Here is an 18,183-nt window from a genome sequence, read left to right as displayed (position 1 = left end):
AGGGGGGATAATTCGAGGATGAAATCATGATTGTGGGCGGCTAAGAAGAGGGAAGAGCCAAGCCGGCGGTATTGCGCCGAGAGAGGACCCGATACCGTCCTCTACGGCGAATTATATGCTAATGAATCGCCGAGTATTTTGATGTTGGAGAGATACAGTGTCGATATCTATACGCCCGTCTTGCTGGGAAACGGGCGGATTGAAAGATGCGAGCTCCGTTTAATATGTCTTGTGTCTGCATCCATCTCGACTGGCGGTGTCGCTATCAATTAAATTTGTCGCTGTTCATCTGCCGAATGTTCCTCGTGCACGCTCGGGGATCGCCACCGAGGGATCCATGAGATTGGGTCAGCATCCTGACATGTGCGACATGTGCGGTATGCGAAAGAGAAAATGGTGGTGTGTGTAAGTGATGGACGTACCAAAAGGCGCAAGGCAAACGAGCACAAGACGGAGGGAGTGAAGAACAAATGCCTCCTCCTCCTACAGCTAAGAGTAGGTAGGGCTGAACATCAAAACAGAAAAGAAAGACATGTGAGTCAGAATAGCTTGGAGCTCCGAGATGCTAGCTTCACGCGTGGGTTGTTTAGCTCCCACCCCAGATGCTGTGATATCCCGAGATGCTCCGTCCAAAAGTATGGGGTAAAATCAAACCATCTGCGGTTACATTTTCGACGGGCTATTCTTCTGTGCCCCGTTTTGCTCCGCTGGTGCTTTTACTCCGGAACTGTATTAGATGCCCACCCTCAAACATTTTGATGTCCAACTCGACCAGGTGGCTTAGGCAGATGATGCGGGTGATTTCGCGCCGGTGAGCGAAATCTTTCAATCAGAAGGATACAGCTGGCCAAAGTCGTTTAGGCAAAAAAGCCGGCGTTGTTAACGGGGGTTTTAATGATTGGGCGTCTTCTTGGCCCGGTGAGTCTTTGCCGGGCGCCTATCACGTTCTCTCAACAACCACAAGCTACCTGACATATGTGGAATATTACATGTGCTACTGCATCTACTCGCTTTGATGGGCTATTGGATCGCGGGGTATGCCGGGACTAAACCACTGGAAGAGCTTGAACCCTGAAAAATAAAAAATGCCTGTGTGGCTCTGCCTGCAGCCAAAGGCGATCGGCCGTGCATGCAGTCAGAGTTGAGTTGCCTGGGCTGGGCGCTCCGAACAAGTGGTGTGTGGGCAACGGAGCGAGGCGATTGGATTGTTACATGGGCGGAAGGCATAAGCCCTTGCTGGGCAGCCTATTTGATTGCCCAGATTAAAACTGAAGCGAAGAGCAAATGATAAACGGCGCAACGGTGCTTACGACGAGGGATAGGCAGACAAGCATAGATGAGTAGCAATTTTTCATCCAGGCAGCCAAAAAGGGCAGTGCAAGGCAGGCATCGTCAGTTGCAGCACGGGTGATTGGCTCACCAGCCGGGCTCTTTTTTTGCCCTCGACTTGCCTGATGCCCGGAGGGATGTGAATCCAAAGAGAGACGACCTGCCCAAGAGGGAAACAGGGCAACGTGAGCGGGTAGATTCGCAGCTAGGAACAGGACAAGCATCACACATGTATGTAAGATGGTCACTCCGGCCCTTGCTCGGAATCAACCTCCGGGGTGCCTATGTGTAAAGATAGATACCGTATGAATATATCGCACCCTGGGACGATGCAAGGGCATTTGCGAGATATAATTCCCGTGGGCGTAAGAAGATAAGAATACGGCGATATTTTGCTTTAGTTTGGTAAAATACGGAAGAATACGGTAAGATGCAATCTCTGTACCTGTCTGTGCTTTTCTCGCCAAACTGCCAACCGGGCTGGAACAGCCGAGGACACCAGTCACATTTTACGACCCAACGGGGCGTCTATCAAAAGAACAGCACATGCACGGAGAAAGGTGAAATTAAACAGACTCAAAGAGTCTGGAGACCGCTCTTCTGACGTCTGGACCGCATTGTCGATCCGGGGAGGCGTCGAATCAGCGGCCCTTTTATTTTGCTTAATGTTTTTGCATTTACGGCACTGGTTTGTTCGTATGGCCAGCTCGTAATGTGACGCTTTTTTGTTTCATGTACGAGAGGAGTAGCGGCAGGCTGTGATTGGCAAGGCGAAAGAAGGGACGGGATGTCGAGCACAGACATGGCGCTGGCTGGGCGGGATGGGGAGTGTGTCTGCGTGTGCGTGTGTGTATGGTCACCGGTCCTTTTGTCATTCTATTCATTTTATTTTCATCTTTCTTGGTGTTTTGCCTTTAATCGAGATGGATGGAATGCATGGATGAAAGAAAGATGCCGGCTGGATGGAAAAGGAAGGATAAAAGGAAAAACACACAACCACATGCCAAACTGAACGTGAACAAAGAAACTCCGTGTGTACCACCACGAATAGGTCCGGATAAGAACAAAGAAATGGCAGGCCGCCCACATCGAAAAACTAGACACTAGGGCCTTTTCCCGGAGGCAAAGCATCAACTCAAAAGCACAAGCTGCATTAGCGGAAACGGCACGTCCTTTTCGGGCCACCGTTTGCTCCCTCGCGACCTGAATGGTTGGTTAAGGAGTTGTTGGGCAGCTTCAGCCGTCTGTGTCAAAGAAGGATTCCGGAATCGATTCGTGATGGAGGGTGGCCGCGTCTTGTGCTCGAATCGAGCGTCACGGGTGCGAGAGATGCCACAGCTCAAGGGCGATTGGGCGGGTGACAGATTTCTTTCGAAAGCTTTCTTGTCAATTTCCCTTTTCCGCTCTCCGTTTTTGACTCAATTCGGGCTAAAACTGAGGCCCTTACAGTATGTAGGACTGTGTGGCTCACAAGTTTCGGAGTGGGTTTTGGAAAGCCACCCCCAACTTTGTGTCAATCAAAAGAGCGATCCCCGGCTCTTTGGGGAGGGAGACCGCCATTTCGGAGTGAGGGAACCATTTACCGCCGTTTTGCTTTTTTGCGTTGTTCGCAAATGGACCCCATCCCTGCCGCAACGCGCCGCAGTGGGACGGCGAAATGAAAAGGAAATCAAGCTTGTTAAATTGGCGGTGCAGGCATTCCCGTTCCCCGGCAAATAGTATCGCTGCAAGTCCAAGGGTTCCAGACACAAGGCGGTAAATTAACATGCGCGTGCTATTGAATTTTACAGTAGTAGTATGTAGTAACAACTCAGACACGCAACGCACGCATTCGTTACGTGTCCCCGCAGCAAGCAAGGCTTTCCGCAGCTGAAAAGAGGCGAACCAGCGCATCAGCTGTGAACTGCGTGCCGCGTGGCAAAAGGATCAATGATGCTTTCAGGCTCTCTCGAGTTGCGGTTTACAGAAGGTATAGCCGGGGCTCGGGCCTCGGGACCGGGTTGGGCACTGAAGGGAGAAATGGAGGAGGAAAAGAGGAATAAAAGGAATAAAGACAAAACGCCACCGTCCGAAAAGTCGGAGAGCCCAACTCCGTTTTCTCTTTTGTCCCTTGCTGGCCACACTCCTTCGTTGGGTCCGTGTCTCACCCCTCCCCCCCCCTTTATTTGGCAGCTGCGTTTTTTTCTTTCCTCTTTCATCAGTGTATAGTTGTTCAGATATCTGTAGATGAGAATGCTTGCGTCGAGTTGTCTCGATATGAACAAAGAGAGTGTTAATCGAGAGGCTGTGCGCGCATTCTCGACATCACTCAGTTACTATTCTTGAACAAAGAGGCAAAACAAAGACCGCCTCAGCTGGATTTGCATCTCCCCTAGCATAGCAAACTCGATAAACCAGAAAACCTGCCTTGGTAGCGCCGTAGCACAGCCGTGGGTCATCCTGACATGCTCGAAACATCATCACCCCTTTCCGGATGGTCCCGGCCAGGACACACCCCCCGTCCTTTTTCTTACTGCGACACCCACCCCCAGGCTAGGGCAAGGGAGGGAGGCGAGGCTCTTCGGTGGGACGCAGCTAGTTTCTTGGCTCTGACTCGAGCGCCGGGGCCGAGGAGCGGCCATCGAGGACTCGACTATAATGCTCCCTAATTCCCCCAGACTTTTGGATCTTGTGCTTTCTCCAGATTCACAAACATCGTTTATACCATCACGTCGAAAACAACATACCATAATCAGATTCCACGACTCATAGCAGGATCAGGATCCTCTTTACGAACAACAACAAATAATCAATACTGTTATCCACATATACCCTTTTCTCACTCACACCTTACTCTCCCACCAAACGCAACTCGCGGCCCGAATCACACACGAACAAACTCTTCTGTCCACATCGACGCGAGGGAAATTAAACCAAACCCACCACCTATCCGAGACATCTTATCTCTCCCTCTCCCAACAACCACCGCCAACAATCCCAAACAGCGCTGGTCGCGTCAACTCCACACAAATATCCAGCCATGTCTCCCAAGCAGTCAGACTCATACTACCACCTACAAACCATGGAGCCTTCCGCCCACGAGCTTGATCTCAACGCTCAGGCGTGGATCCAGCCCATCATCATCGAGGACGAGGACCTCATGTTTGGCGGAAAGCCGCTGAGCGCCTGGTACGAGGAGGACCGCTCGCGAAGCACCAGCAGCAACAGCAGCGACGATGGCAACCAGAGCCCCTACGAGGAGGAGGAGCGCCGAGGACGAGAGCGCACGAGGAGACACTACCACGACGGCAAGGCGCTGAAGAAGACTCACCGAAAGTGAATCAATCATACCTTCTTCTCTACTACACGACCTTGACCTGTCTTTGGGTAACGGGGGATGGGAGTGCCTGCTTGATGCATGGCTTCCATCCTGCGTGTATGGCTTCTCTTTAACTAGATGAAAGCTATTAATACACCCTACACATATCATCATCCTCATCTGCGCCCACTCGACCTCGACATCCATATCCACCATCACTTCCATCCTCATCTTATATCACGACTACGCCGGCCTTTCTTTCATCATCACATACCCAGCTACAACATTCATCGCTTTAGACCATCATCGACTGCGGGAAAGAGAAAAGAATATCATTTTTTCCAATCATTCGGCTACCTCATCATAACGGGTTTACACTGGCGTTTATATCATTTATCTCTCCATCATTTTTTTTCCATCACCATGGACTTCATTCACTGGTTGCATCGGGAGCGCGGGCTTGAACTTTCAATATTTTCTTCCAACAAACAACATTCTGGCTGGTGTGGGTGCATCGCCAGAAAGGGGTTCAAATCCAATCGGGCTTTCACATGGTTTCGGCGACTGACTTCGCTGTTGGTTGTTTCTTATACCCCATGGGAAAATATGGATGGTGTCTTTTTTTATCGTTTTGTTTATTATTTTTACGGGATTTATTGTAGAACAATATCTTTTGGTTACAACTTATATTTACGATGGAAAGGATAATGCGATATGGGGATGGGAGGTCGTGGGGGAACGGGGATTATACCCAAAGTCTCGAAACAACTGAATGGCAGGAATACCATAACAATATAACAAATGCAAATAACAAATTTTAAAATCCACACAAAAATGACTCTTGAATGACATGTGCGTGACAGTGACAGTGACAGTGACATTTGAGTGTTGAATCATGGCTGCCTGGATGGAGCATTTTGCGGTGCCATGTGGCTGGCCGCAAGTGTTACGCCACGCGGGTTACCCTACCAAGTCATGATTGTCACTCTTTTTATTCTCGCTCCTTTTTCGCTCTCTTTTTTTGGAGATCGGACCGTAGTTTCGGGGATGAGCGCGCGTCCTTGCCGCCGATGATAGGAGGAAGAATTTTGCGTGTTGCGATGGTTGTGGTTGTTGAGATGATTCATGCAAGTTTTCTACTGAGATGCACGCGATATGGAGGATACGCTCACCGAAGTCTCTACATGGACCTATGATGCGCACATGTATCTTTTTACTTGACGACGTAATACTGTCGCCAATAATATGCAGGCAAAAAAAGTCGAATCGCCTCATTCTTACGGGGTTATTTCAGCTTCTTCAGCTCGTAAAATTCCTGTGCCGCTTCAGCGCGTCTTCAGCCGTCTCCATCCCGTGTGCCACCTCCAAACTAAACTAAACCCCATCGCGACACCGGAACGGCGACCGAAAAGAAAAGACAATAAAGATGAATGCCGGAAAAAGATACTAAGAGCTCCTCCAAATTGGGGGAGGCAAACCGGCCTCTCGGGAAAAGAATTCGGCTTTTCAAGAAGACAAACAAGAGTAATCGCCGCTGGGCTCTGGGGTAGAAAAGACACGCAGGGCAAGCCAGACCGAGGGAAAGAGAAAATTTTTTCTTTGTGGCTTTTTGTTTTTTGGGCTCTTTGGTTTGCTCGTTCGTTTTCTTGCCGTTTTTGAACAAAGGGGGCGCCCCGGTGAATGAAGCGGGATGGGGGAAAAAATCGAAAAGGTGTGAGTGGGTTGTACAGTACGTGGGCAAAACTGGCGTAAAGGAGGTGTGGATGGCTTCTTCTTTTATTTTGTCCTTTTGACAGCGGGTTTGTCTGTTTTGGTAACCCGTTTTGTGGCTTTTCCAGTTTACGAGACTAACTTGTCAGTTCTACGTTGTGGATAAGTGTTTGTCCGGGGAAGAGGGTTGGCTTCATTTCAGTCTTCGTGATAGATGGCTCGTGTTGTTGGTGTCACATCGTATCGCATCGTATCAGCTTCTAATAATAGCGTTCAACCCGTATTGCTACTATTACTCGTACTCCTGCCAGCAAGTCAATTGAAAAGATATAGCACAGCGTATCCAACTCTCTCAATTGGCTTCTCTCTCTCTCTCTTTCGTGTTTCTTTGCTCCGGCAGTTGAGACGCATCTACCGCGGGTGCACACGTGTCGATGCAACCCCGTACTGCTCCTCTGCCCAAAGACCCCATTGATACAGTACCATGTTGACAAGGTGCCTCGCATGAGTGCATGTAAGTATTCATGCACGCCGTAATCCAGCTGGCAATACATAATAAGGGGGGCCACATGCGTGGAACATTTGTATCTTTCCAGAAGCAAGTTCTGTCATTGTTCCATGCGGGCTCTCCAAGGCCCTGTGCATGGGGAATGGCATGGCTCACGCCCTGTATGCGTGGCAGCCCAAAAACGGGGGGATTCAGCTGACCCTTTTTCCATCTTGGCCCTGCTCTGCTCTCAATGCGTTGCTGCGTTGGCAGAAGTGACGGGGATCTTTATGGGGGATTGTGGGTTTATATTGGGGACTGCCATCCTGTTTACATGTGAGCGGTGATGGCGGTGAAGGGGGCATGGCTTGCTGGCGGTGCAGGACAGTGCCGGGACTGTAGCCTTTTGATCGGTTTGGAACATTTCGGTTGGTCAATTGATGTGCTCTTTCTCCGTATGAAAGACGGAGATGTGGCTGATTCTGCTACATTGGATATGGGGATTAATCTGGTAAAGTTGCAGTATCAAGTTGGGTGTTCCGTTTTATTGCAGAAACGGTGTAGATGCTGACATGTGCACTGGGACGTCTGAATGGCTACGAGAGTATTCCCAAAAAGGATAGAAATCACGTTTCCATTGTTTGAGTGAACGATTTCAACATCATTGGGAATTCTTATATTTAATACGTTGTCTGATGTGTCAATGACAACTTTGTTAAAGTAGTTTATAAAACACTCGCACGCAACCCTTATTATCATGATACTGCATCAGAGACGAGCAGAAGCTAACATTTGCATCTATGGGATGCCGTAAACGCCAAAACATTCATGGGATTACCCTACAATTCGACTATTCTTTGTAAAATAAGCTCAAAACCTGACCAAACTTCTCGTAACTGCTTACTCACACCAAGATAAATCATAATCAGCCTGAGGCACAGATGCACTAGTGCAGCAATGCCCCGAGCTAGAGCAAGACATCCCGAGGAACATTTGACGGGCCAGCCCGGACACGGCGCGTTTTAGTTGGCTAATGACCTTTAAGCTCAAGAGATCGTCTCTCCTCGAGACTCCACCGCACAGCTTTGCACTCATAACAGAGGCATTTTCAACTCTCTGGTGTCGTGTTGGTTATATACTAGTATGTTTGTCTAGGTTCTACTTGAGTGATTCAAATATGTCCCCAATACAGAGTAACCCTTCATCACTGCCTAACCCCGCAAAGAAACCGGGACCAGTTGCTCAACTGCCGAGAGAGTCTTTCCGACGGCGGCTTGCGTGCCGTGTCTCCCCCTCGAAGTTTTCCCAGTTCACGATGGCTTCATACACAATCCTAGCTCAGGCGTGAAAAGAGCATGAAAATGCTCCATTAGAAGGCTGCTTATTCCCTGACTTCAAACCCTTCCCGCCAGACTCACGCCCGCTATAGGAAAAAAGTATCACCCGCCGAGTCTCGATTGTACCTAGCGGATGCATCAACACGGCTCGCGATATTAACAAATGAGGAGTATCGGCGGTTTATAACATCGTATGGACATGTTCCGCGGCCAAATGCCCCCTTTCCCGCGCAAAGAGCAAAGAAAAAGCATCTGTTACTCAGCATTGTTGCATTGACCACTGTTAAACGGGACCAAGCATCGTGGGGCCTGCAGGGGAAAAGGCAACAATCATATTTCCCAAATAGTAAAATGCCTACTACGGCGGCCCGTAGAGAAAGGAGCCAATGGGAATCAAACCTGGATCGAGATGAAGATGTCAAACTCGATAGCATCGAAATATTATAAAAGGATCATGAATGTTCAACGAAATAGAACTTTTACTCAGGACAGAAGCATTGGCTGGATAGGAAAACAGCTATTCCCTCGACACACTTAATAGCATTCGAGCATCTTTGCAACATTTCAAGATGAAGACTTCTCTTCTTCTTGGCTCCCTCGGGCTGCTGTCCAAGGCAGCTGCGGCAAACGCTCCAGTCGCAAAGCCCTTCACAGTCAATCTTTCTTCACGGGTGCCTCACATGCTTGATCTCATCCAGAGGACTGCTCTTCCAGCAGCAGAGCTCCCCGCCGCCAATGCAAACCTGAATATGAGCTTGACGACGGGAATTCCACTCTCTACGCTCAAGAGTCTGCAGAATGAATGGTTAACTAGCTTTAACTGGACGAAGGAACAAGAGCAGATCAACACGTATGGATAAATCAGCCAAGATGCATTCACAAGCTGACTCAAATACACAGATACAACCACTTTACAGTTCAAATCGGAGCTCAAAATGTCCATTTCATCCATGAAAAGTCCAAGGATCCCAACGCCATTCCTCTCATCCTGCTCCACGGCTGGCCCGGCTCGTTCCTGGAAATGACACACCTAGTCGACCAGCTGAAGAGCAACTCCAGCCAGCCATTCCACATCGTGGTGCCATCTCTCCCCGGCTTCGGCTTCTCCTCTCCCGCGCCCAATGGCTGGGAAATTTCCGACACGGCAACCTTGTTCAACACGCTCATGACGCAGGTGTTGGGGTACAAGACGTATGCCGTGCACGGAACGGACTGGGGCAGCGGCGTGGCGTTTGACATGTACGATCAGTTCAACACCACCGTCAAGGCGGTGCACTTTGCGTTTTTGCCCTTTTTTGCGCTGACGCCGGAGCAATTGGCAGCGCAGGGTATTGCGCTTGCGGCGGACGAGATTGAGCTGGAGGATAGGGCCATGGACTTTGAGAACTCGGGCACGGGCTACTATATTGAACAGACAACTACGGTATGTCACCTCTCTTTCTCTCTCTGAGTCACGGTTAAACTATTGTAAAACAGGAGAAATGGCTGACAATGCGTCTCTTTCTAGGTGAATACGGTTGGCCTTGCTCTATATGACAACCCCGTCGGGCAACTGGCATGGCTTGCTGAAAAGTTTGTCATCTGTAAGTGCATCTCGTCAAAGAGTCATGTTCCTCACCCCCAGTCATTGATATAATATATCCGAGCAATGATGCCAACAAATACAACAGGGTCCGACCCACGACGAGGCACCGGCCCGTCGTTCATGACGGACAATGAGATTCTCAGGCATGTGTCCTTGTACTATCTGACGCAGACGTTCGACTCCGCCGCCTTTGTTTACGCCCAGAATCCCGACGGCTTCTCGCACACTTACCGAACCGCCAGGAGCAAGCAGCCTCTGCTGTTCACCAACTTTCAGTACAACATTCTGTTTTACCCGGAGAAGCTGGTGGCGACGATTGGCAACCTGGTCTACTACAACAGTGAGTCTAACTAGATGTACCCGAGACTGTGAGATAATATGTGATGCTGATGGAATCAATCCCTGCAACTAGAGGTACAATTCGGTGGCCACTTCCCTGGTGTGGACAACCCGACAGCGCTGGCAAGTGATATTCGATTGATTGGAAAATATTTCAAGCCGTAAATGTAAATTCCGGGCGCTTCCCGGAGGCCGGGTTACATTCGGAGCTGACAACCCCGCTTCGTGCCGGGGTGGGCTTAATTAGATGCATATTTCGGAGTCCGTAGCAAAGGAACGGGCTTGATCCGATGTGGGAATGTCTGTCCGTCTTGTTTAGATGAATCAATGTTATTACTATTAGATTGGCTTCTTGGCAGTGTCTAGTAGTATTAAAGAAAGATACATGCTGTGTGTATGCTGTAACATGTACGCATGCTTTAGATGATTCCAATACCTTTGACCACTATCGTGTAAACGGTTAATCGTAGTAGCACCTCTTCTTGTATCATCCTTTTGCGCTGAATGTTTCCATTTTCCATCAATCCAATTTCTATTCTCTCTCGTTCCCGCCATCTTGTGTGCCATCCAAGATTCTTTTTTCGTTACTTTCACACTTCAACACTTCAGTACACTAGATATTCTGCCTCTCTGTTGTCTTCTTGGCCTCGGACTCTACGATCAACGAACCATTCACGAATCTTCCCTCACATCTAAATTGATCAATATGAGCATCGGAGCCGCAACCAACGGCGCTGCAGGTCTTCCTGTCCCGAGTCACAACGCGCATGCTACAGCTACAGCTACAACATCGCCCTACCAACACATCGCCGACTTCATCTCCAATGTCGGCAAGTTCAAAATGTACTTTGACATCTGAGTCCTACAGAAAATGGGCTCTTGCTAACTCAAAATAGCATCGAATCAACATTAAGGGAGGGCGAGCAGTTTGCCAATGCCTTCTTCGATACTGGTACTTTTTAACCCCACCTCTGCGCATTGTCCGTTCGTCCACTTACTCGCGACCAGAGACCAAGATCAAGATGTACGACTTCCTCTCTATCCTCACAGTTCGATATAGCTGACAGCTAAAACTACTTCTAGTGCTACTGCGTTGTCTGAATTTGGTGTTGACTACATTGAGTTGACATCACCATGCGCTTCTCCCGCCAGCCGAGCCGATTGCGAGGCCATCTGCAAGCTCGGCCTTAAGGTACGCCATCTGGTACTTTCTATCCTCATATGTGCTGTTACTAACCTCCTCTGCAGGCTAAGATCCTTACTCGTTAGTTGGACCAATTGCCATGTCCTATGCTCTCCCAATCGATTCACCATATTGACTGTGCTCACTTAGACACCCGATGCACCCTGGAGGATGCCAAGATCGGTACGTCGTGGTCCACCACCAACAATAACTGACAATACTAACTCTATATAGCTTGTGACTGTGGTGTTGACGGTGTCGACGTCGTCATTGGAACATCCAGCTTCCTCCGGGAGCACTCACATGGCAAGGACATGGCTGCCATCACCAAACAGGCCCTGGAGGTCGTCAACTACATCAAGAGGTAATCTGACTTAACTCTGGATCATTCTTGACTCTCATGCTAACATTACTTCAAGCCGAGGTGTCGAAGTCCGATTTTCCAGCGAAGATTCATTCAGGTGCGTTTATCCTTATAGCTCGGCGGAACATGACGACTAACACTGGCTTAGGAGTAAGTAATCCTAGTGACCTCACAGAAATACAATATTAACACAATGCAGGTGATCTCGTTGATCTTTTGAGTCTATACAGAGCCGTCGACAACGCTGGCGTCCACCGGGTCGGTATTGCAGACACTGTGTACGTCGTGTGCCCATCACAAGTGAGATATGGACGATTACTGACACTTTCACAGTGGCTGCGCCTCGCCGAGACAAGTCTATGATCTCGTTCGAACTCTTCGCGGAGTTGTCAAGTGCGATATCGAGTGCCACTTGTAAGTCATTTCTGGAAGTATTTTTGCCAGGAGATGTAGATTAACATAAAATAGCCACGATGACACAAGCTGGTAAAACAACCTCTCGCTGTCACAACTCAAAAGCTATATGGATGCTAACATTACTCAAGCGCGGTTGCCAACGCTTACTCTGCTCTCGAGGCTGGTGCTACTCGTAAGTTATCCTTGACGATCGAACTCCCCACACTCATTGTTTGGGGAAGTTGACGACTCTATTGTTTTGCGGGTAATTTTTCGTTGACACTCTTGCTAGACATTGATACCAGTGTTCTGGGTATTGGTAAGCATAACGTCTTGAAACTGTCACTTAAGATCTAGTTTCCCCTAACCCCGACTGTAGGTGAGAGAAACGGAATTGCTCCTCTCGGAGCTTTTCTTGCGAGAATGATTGTGGCGGCTCCCGAATATGTGAAGCACAAGTACGACCTTCACCGTCTCAAGGAAATTGAGAACATCGTTGCCGAGGCTGTTCACAGTGAGTCACTCTGTATCCGTGTTGGAGTCGGTATACTCATCACGTAACTAGTCAATGTGCCCTTTAACAACCCGGTGACCGGCTTCTGTGCCTTTACCCACAAGGCTGGTATCCACAGCAAGGCTATTGTAAGTTCCATTCCTTCATAGGAGACTGTGCTGTCATGCTAACCTATTTTCTCTTTTAGCTGAATTCGCCTTCGTGAGTTTCCCTCGAGAGCTGCATCAACTCAATGATGCAGTTCGGGCTCATAATTACCCGCAGAGAACTAATAAACACATAGGACATATGAGATCATCAACCCCGAGGATTTCGGCATGAGCAGATGTGCGTTTTTACGATACTCCCCAGCATCTATCAATATTTTGAGACTAATTGGCTCGTAGATGTCCACTTTGCCCATCGTCTGACCGGATGGAACTCGATCAAGAGCCGAGTCGAGCAGCTAGGACTTCACATGACAGATGCTCAAGTAAAGCTATTGTGAGTTGCTTCTTCTTCAACCCCTGGAAAGCTGGGTATTGACTGTGTATTAGAACAACCAAGATCAAGGCCATGGCGGATGTACGTCCCCTGGCCATCGACGATGCGGACTCCATCATCAGAGCATTCCACCTCGATCTTCAAGAGAGAGACACTACCGAGATCTGGGGGAACTAGATGTTGGAAAAAATGACTTTGGATATAAGGAAGAATGTCTGCATTCGAAATTTGGCGTTAGATAAAAGGTTTGGGGTGAATTTGACTTGTTTCCACTGGACTTGCAACGCTGCTCATTGTGTTGTCCGCTGCTTGTCGTTGATTCACCAATCCCAGACCTAATTGAAACAGAGAAATGCTATTATTAACTATTCACGGATTGTATATTTCCAAAGCCGCTTTGAGCGCTTTAGACGACTCTGTGCATTGTGTCTGTAGTTAGTGTAGCCTTTTACTTCTTAAATAAGCGGAATACGGCTGCTGTAGCAGAGGGTTGAGAGTTGAGTCTAAGCTAGGGCCAGTGAATGTAAACCCCGCCATTTCGAGAACAGCTGCCAGTCCTCCTTGTCTCTTTAGTCAATTCAAAACAGGGATATGGGACCTCTAATGAAGGTGTGTTTTTTTCCTTGATAGGGTATGATGTGATTGCAAGAAAACAGAAAAAAGAAAAAAGACTAAGAAAAGTCCTGAAGTGCGTGTGGTCGTCTGCAGTTGTAGATGTTGGGAGAGTTGCGTTCAGTGTAGGGTGTCTGCGGTTACATTCGATAGGTAAGCATGATAGACTTGGTGCCTCACATCACCAATTCCAATAGCTATTACTTTGCATCTCACGTTCGAAATCGTAAAAGACGGTGTACAAATCGCGCATGACGTCGGAGGAGGAATTGCTTTCGTCCTTGGTCCTGGGTGGCCTCGTATTGTTCAGGGCGTCTCTTTATTCAGACATCTGTTGCGCTGGAATACGCAACTTATACGCACTTAGCCCAGCCGTTGACAACATCCTCGGCAAGATACAACCTTGCACCTTGCGTCCCGTACTGTAAAAGTGATAGATAGGTCGTTGATAAGAGTGAGCTATCGAGGCTAACCATTATGCGTCCAAGTCCAGTAAGTCTTTGCGAGCCCCAGAATTTGAGCTATATCTTGCTATTCTACTTTGGTATATTCCGGCTATTCATCACAGCAGGGGTATGCGGTGAAGATCCCTATTTCAGCATGAGCGTGTGCACCATCACTTTGCCTACCTTATAAAGCAACAGCCCGTTACTGAAATCAAGCAAGCTTGGAAAAGAAAATCACCAAGAAACGAAAGCCAGCAGGAAAAGAAGCTTAAAAATAGCACCAAAGATAACGACCCCGGACTGCCGTCTGCCGAGGCGGAGACAAAAGTTCTCTGCCGACGGACTTTGTCGTATCTGCCGATTGACATCTAATTGCGGAGATGCCTGTCTGTATGGTGTGCATTGTTGCAGGAATTGCGATGGGATACGAAGTTGTAGCCAGCCGGATGGCACGGGGCCTCGTATCTGGAGGGGAGAAAAGTTCCTCGTATTTCCTGATTCAACAATTGGGCCTTTCTCAAATGAGTAGATGCATTGTCATCAGACACGATGATACCTCGATGATCGGTCGATGATCGGGGACATTTGGTAATGTCATTGAGGGGGAAGAAGTCGTGAATTTGCGATCCGCGGACGTCTGGCCGTCCTTGTATATAAATGGCCAGACATCACCCCGAATCTTGATCAACAGGCTTCAAAGCGGGCTCTTCGTCTCAAAGACTCTTGAGTTGTCAACTCTCGAGTCTCTCTCTGTGGGAAGTTGAAGCAATGAAGTTCAATGCGGCCCTGGGCCTGCTGGCCCTTGTCGGCGGAGCATCGTCTTCGCTGACCATCACAACAAACACCAACAAGAACCCGCTGGCGTCGAACCAAAACACAACCGTGGTCCCCAACACGTTCATAGTCGAGCTGCAACCAGACTTCCACCCTGACCTCCAGCCCAAGGAGCGGTTTGCAAAGACAGCGCCAGGGGCCAAGATCGGGTACCGCGTTCGCCAGCAGTACAACAGCACCGACTTCTTCTACGGCGTATCGGTATCGTTTAATACGCACGTCGACCTTGGCACGCTGCGTCAAAGCACCGGCGTCAAGAATGCCTGGAAAGTCGCCATTGTGCCCCGGCCGGAGCCATATCACTTGCGGGGGGCTCCGAAAATCAGCCAGGGGACATCCTTGCCGAATCTGAGAGGCAGTGCCAAGGTCAACCAACCGCTGGCCATGAGCAACGTGCAGAAGCTTCACGACCAGGGCATCAAGGGCAAAGGGGTGCAAGTGGCTATTATCGACACTGGAGTTGACTATCGCCATCCAGCGCTGGGCGGCGGGTTCGGACGAGGACACAAGATTGCCTTGGGATACGACTTTGTAGGCGACGATTATGACGGTAGCAACACTCCTGTGCCGGATCCAGACCCCCTGGCAACATGCGTGGATGGTGGACACGGCACTCACACTGCCGGTAAGTCAAAGTGTTACATGTCATAACTGTAAATGAAGGGCGACGAACCGGGTCAGAGCGTTGGGCAAGCTAACGAAATAACGTTATTCTAGGCATCGTGGGCATGGAGGATCCCGATAATGTGGGATTCGGCCTCGTCGGCGTCGCTCCCGAGGCAACCTTGGCATCCTACCGCGTCTTTGGCTGCGAGGGAAGCACTAGCAATGAGCTTATAATCTCGGCCATGCTTAAGGCTGCGCAGAACGGGGCGGATGTTGTGTCCATATCGATCGGCGGGTACGATATCTGGGAGGAGATCAATCCATTCGACGAAGTCATCACGAGATTGGCCAACCACGGCGTGGCCGTTGTTGCTGCCATTGGAAACTTTGGAACCGCCGGAGTGTTCTCGACTGCTGCGCCGGGTATATCCACCAATGCCTTGTCCGTGGGATCGATTGAGAACGAAGTCTACCCGACGGTTTATACGGCCCACGATGACAAGCACAAGGCCATCGACTATGTCTCAGTGTTTCCCGCAACTGGTCTGGGCCGTGTCGAGGTCTACCAGCTGGGGACTGGTCTAGACGTCCCAATCGATGCCAACGTCTCCAGCGGATGCTACGAGCCTGCCTGGGATGCTCTGGCCGCGGCATCTGTTGACTGGAACAACACCATCTTGTTGGTGTCTTGGGTTAGCTGGTGCGGCACGAACTGGGGGACGGCCGTGGACTTGGGAGCTCAAGCAATCCTGGCGTATCAACCCGAAGAACTGCTCATTGTCGTGGACGAGCCCGAGGATCCAACGACTCTTCTATACTTGGACTACAACAACTCACAGCAAATCGTCAACAATCTGGCTCAGCTGCCCGCTGGCCAGAAATACTACCTCACCTTTGATGGAAAGAAGCCCAGCTCTTCTGCGGACCCGCTGGGGAGGACGCCCGATGACTTCTCCAGCTTTGGCCCGACGGTTGAAATGTCACTGGCCCCGAAGGTCTCGGCACCGGGAGGAACCATCCTGGCTACATGGCCACTGGAAGCCGGCGGATATGCTGTGCTGTCAGGGACTTCAATGGCCACCCCCTTTGCTGCAGGAAGTCTGGCATTGCTCAAGTCCCAGCAGCCGCATCTATCCGTCGCGGAACTGTATGCACGGCTTATGACCACCGCCGGCCCCGTCAACGAACCCAACTCCAAGCAGATTGCTTCTACAGCTCGCCAGGGAGGAGGCCTCATCGACGTCTATGCGGCTGTCAAGGCGGATACAGTCATCAGTCCATCTGAGCTCAGCCTGCACGATTCGGAAACGCCGGCGCCTCGGAAGATCACCATCACGAACCAGTCCAAGTCGAGAAAGAAGTACTCTTTCCAGCACAGCCCGGGGTCTTTCTATCGCGTCTACTATAATTATCTAACCGGCAACACAGACTACAACGGCGGCAGTGAGGTCATTCCTCTCGACGTCCCTGCCTCTGCCAGCTTCTCGCAGTCATCCCTGACTCTGGGGCCAGGCCAGTCTGCTACGGTCCAGGTCCAGATCAAGCCGCAGCACGATGACTGGCCGTGGTCCTTGCCCGTGTATGGCGGCTTCGTAAAGATCACTTCTGACGATGCAGCTTATTCGATTCCATACATTGGCGTGCCTTACAACCGCACCGAGGTTGGCCCTATCATGCACAATGTGACGACCCAGCTGCCGTATGACTCTCCAGGCATCCTGAAGCTCCCGGCAAACGACCTCTTCCTGGCCGACGGACAGATCCCAACGCCCAACATTGACTCGTACAACTGGTCGACAGACCCGTCCAAGTCATTCATCCCCGTCTTCCGGGTGGATGTGCTGCTGCCCTCGCGCTTCATCCGCTTCGACCTCGTGCCCGCCAACGTCTCCTTCGTGCCCTCCATCTACGGCTTCGACCCAGATGTCCACATCGACTACAAGCCCCCTTCGCAGGCCATTCTACCCGGCTTTCTCGGCGTACCCACATATGGCCAGTTGTTCTCAATCACTGTCGATGATGCGCCTTCTAATAGCCCCACGCTGTCGCAGCCCTTGATTAACCACTTCTTCGCTCAGGCCCTTCTGCTTCCTACGCTGACAAACGATGACAACGTGTCGTACAACATCTCGTCTGGAGATTACCGGCCGCTTCTCCGGGCGTTGAGGTGGAATGGTAACGAGACTAACCCCGACGACTACGAATCCTGGCTGGGGCCAGTTATTCGGGCGGACATTCCGAGCGACGAGTTTCCTACCGACACGTAAGGGCATTTGCTTCTTCGGGATATTTTTGCGTTATTCGGGATTTGAAAAAAGACAAAAAAAGTAATAAGTCAAGTAGTGTAGTTCTTTGGGTGAGTGGCGACGGCACGCGGAGTGGGATATGGCTTCGGCCTTTTGCGGCACTCGGCGGCCATTTCGGATTCGGTTTCGCGATCATGACTAAGAGCCAGAGTGGTCGGCGTTGACTATTCCTGACAGAGGCATAATAGTCGTTAGATAGTCATAAATATGTCTGACCAACTCCGAGTTGTGGTCTCTTTCCCTTGCAATCTCCGAACACCTAGTTTGCGTGAAAACTGATAGACAGCCGCGCTAAACCTGCTAAACAAGTGTTAAGCTTTGTCGGTCTGTGCCCGACCCCTGTCTGTATGTCTG

General features: G+C 49.9%; 4 protein-coding genes across 4 annotated transcripts; all 4 read left to right on the top strand.

Moving 5' to 3' along the window:
- Window positions 1-4,348: 4,348 nt before the first annotated feature.
- On the top strand, window positions 4,349-4,648 carry T069G_04600 (uncharacterized protein; the record flags this gene model as incomplete). The annotated part of the gene is made up of 1 exon (XM_056171810.1): window positions 4,349-4,648. One exon carries the CDS (start codon window positions 4,349-4,351, stop codon window positions 4,646-4,648), a length of 300 nt encoding a protein of 99 aa, XP_056028668.1.
- A 4,082-nt stretch (window positions 4,649-8,730) lies between these two features.
- Window positions 8,731-10,250, top strand: T069G_04599 (alpha/beta hydrolase fold domain-containing protein; the record flags this gene model as incomplete). The annotated part of the gene is made up of 6 exons (XM_056171809.1): window positions 8,731-8,814; window positions 8,860-9,011; window positions 9,062-9,584; window positions 9,669-9,744; window positions 9,832-10,086; window positions 10,159-10,250. 6 exons carry the CDS (start codon window positions 8,731-8,733, stop codon window positions 10,248-10,250), a joined length of 1,182 nt encoding a protein of 393 aa, XP_056028667.1.
- Window positions 10,251-10,791: 541 nt separating this feature from the next.
- On the top strand, window positions 10,792-13,202 carry T069G_04598 (HMGL-like domain-containing protein; the record flags this gene model as incomplete). The annotated part of the gene is made up of 18 exons (XM_056171808.1): window positions 10,792-10,928; window positions 10,982-11,037; window positions 11,094-11,109; window positions 11,169-11,277; window positions 11,334-11,349; window positions 11,419-11,451; window positions 11,503-11,632; window positions 11,688-11,729; window positions 11,863-11,910; window positions 11,966-12,046; window positions 12,178-12,221; window positions 12,321-12,347; window positions 12,408-12,542; window positions 12,594-12,670; window positions 12,730-12,743; window positions 12,826-12,869; window positions 12,929-13,025; window positions 13,079-13,202. 18 exons carry the CDS (start codon window positions 10,792-10,794, stop codon window positions 13,200-13,202), a joined length of 1,230 nt encoding a protein of 409 aa, XP_056028666.1.
- A 1,649-nt stretch (window positions 13,203-14,851) lies between these two features.
- Window positions 14,852-17,790, top strand: T069G_04597 (subtilase family domain-containing protein; the record flags this gene model as incomplete). Its single annotated transcript, XM_056171807.1, has 5 exons — window positions 14,852-15,404; window positions 15,453-15,542; window positions 15,635-15,717; window positions 15,775-17,502; window positions 17,575-17,790. The coding sequence occupies 5 exons, from the start codon at window positions 14,852-14,854 to the stop codon at window positions 17,788-17,790; spliced, it is 2,670 nt and encodes an 889-aa protein (XP_056028665.1).
- Between the last annotated feature and the right edge of the window lie 393 nt (window positions 17,791-18,183).

The sequence above is a fragment of the Trichoderma breve genome, chromosome 3 (assembly GCF_028502605.1).
Source record: "Trichoderma breve strain T069 chromosome 3, whole genome shotgun sequence".
NCBI lineage: Eukaryota > Fungi > Ascomycota > Sordariomycetes > Hypocreales > Hypocreaceae > Trichoderma > Trichoderma breve.
The sequence above is the reverse complement of the archived record's forward strand: the minus strand, read 5'-3'. Positions and strand labels throughout refer to the sequence as shown.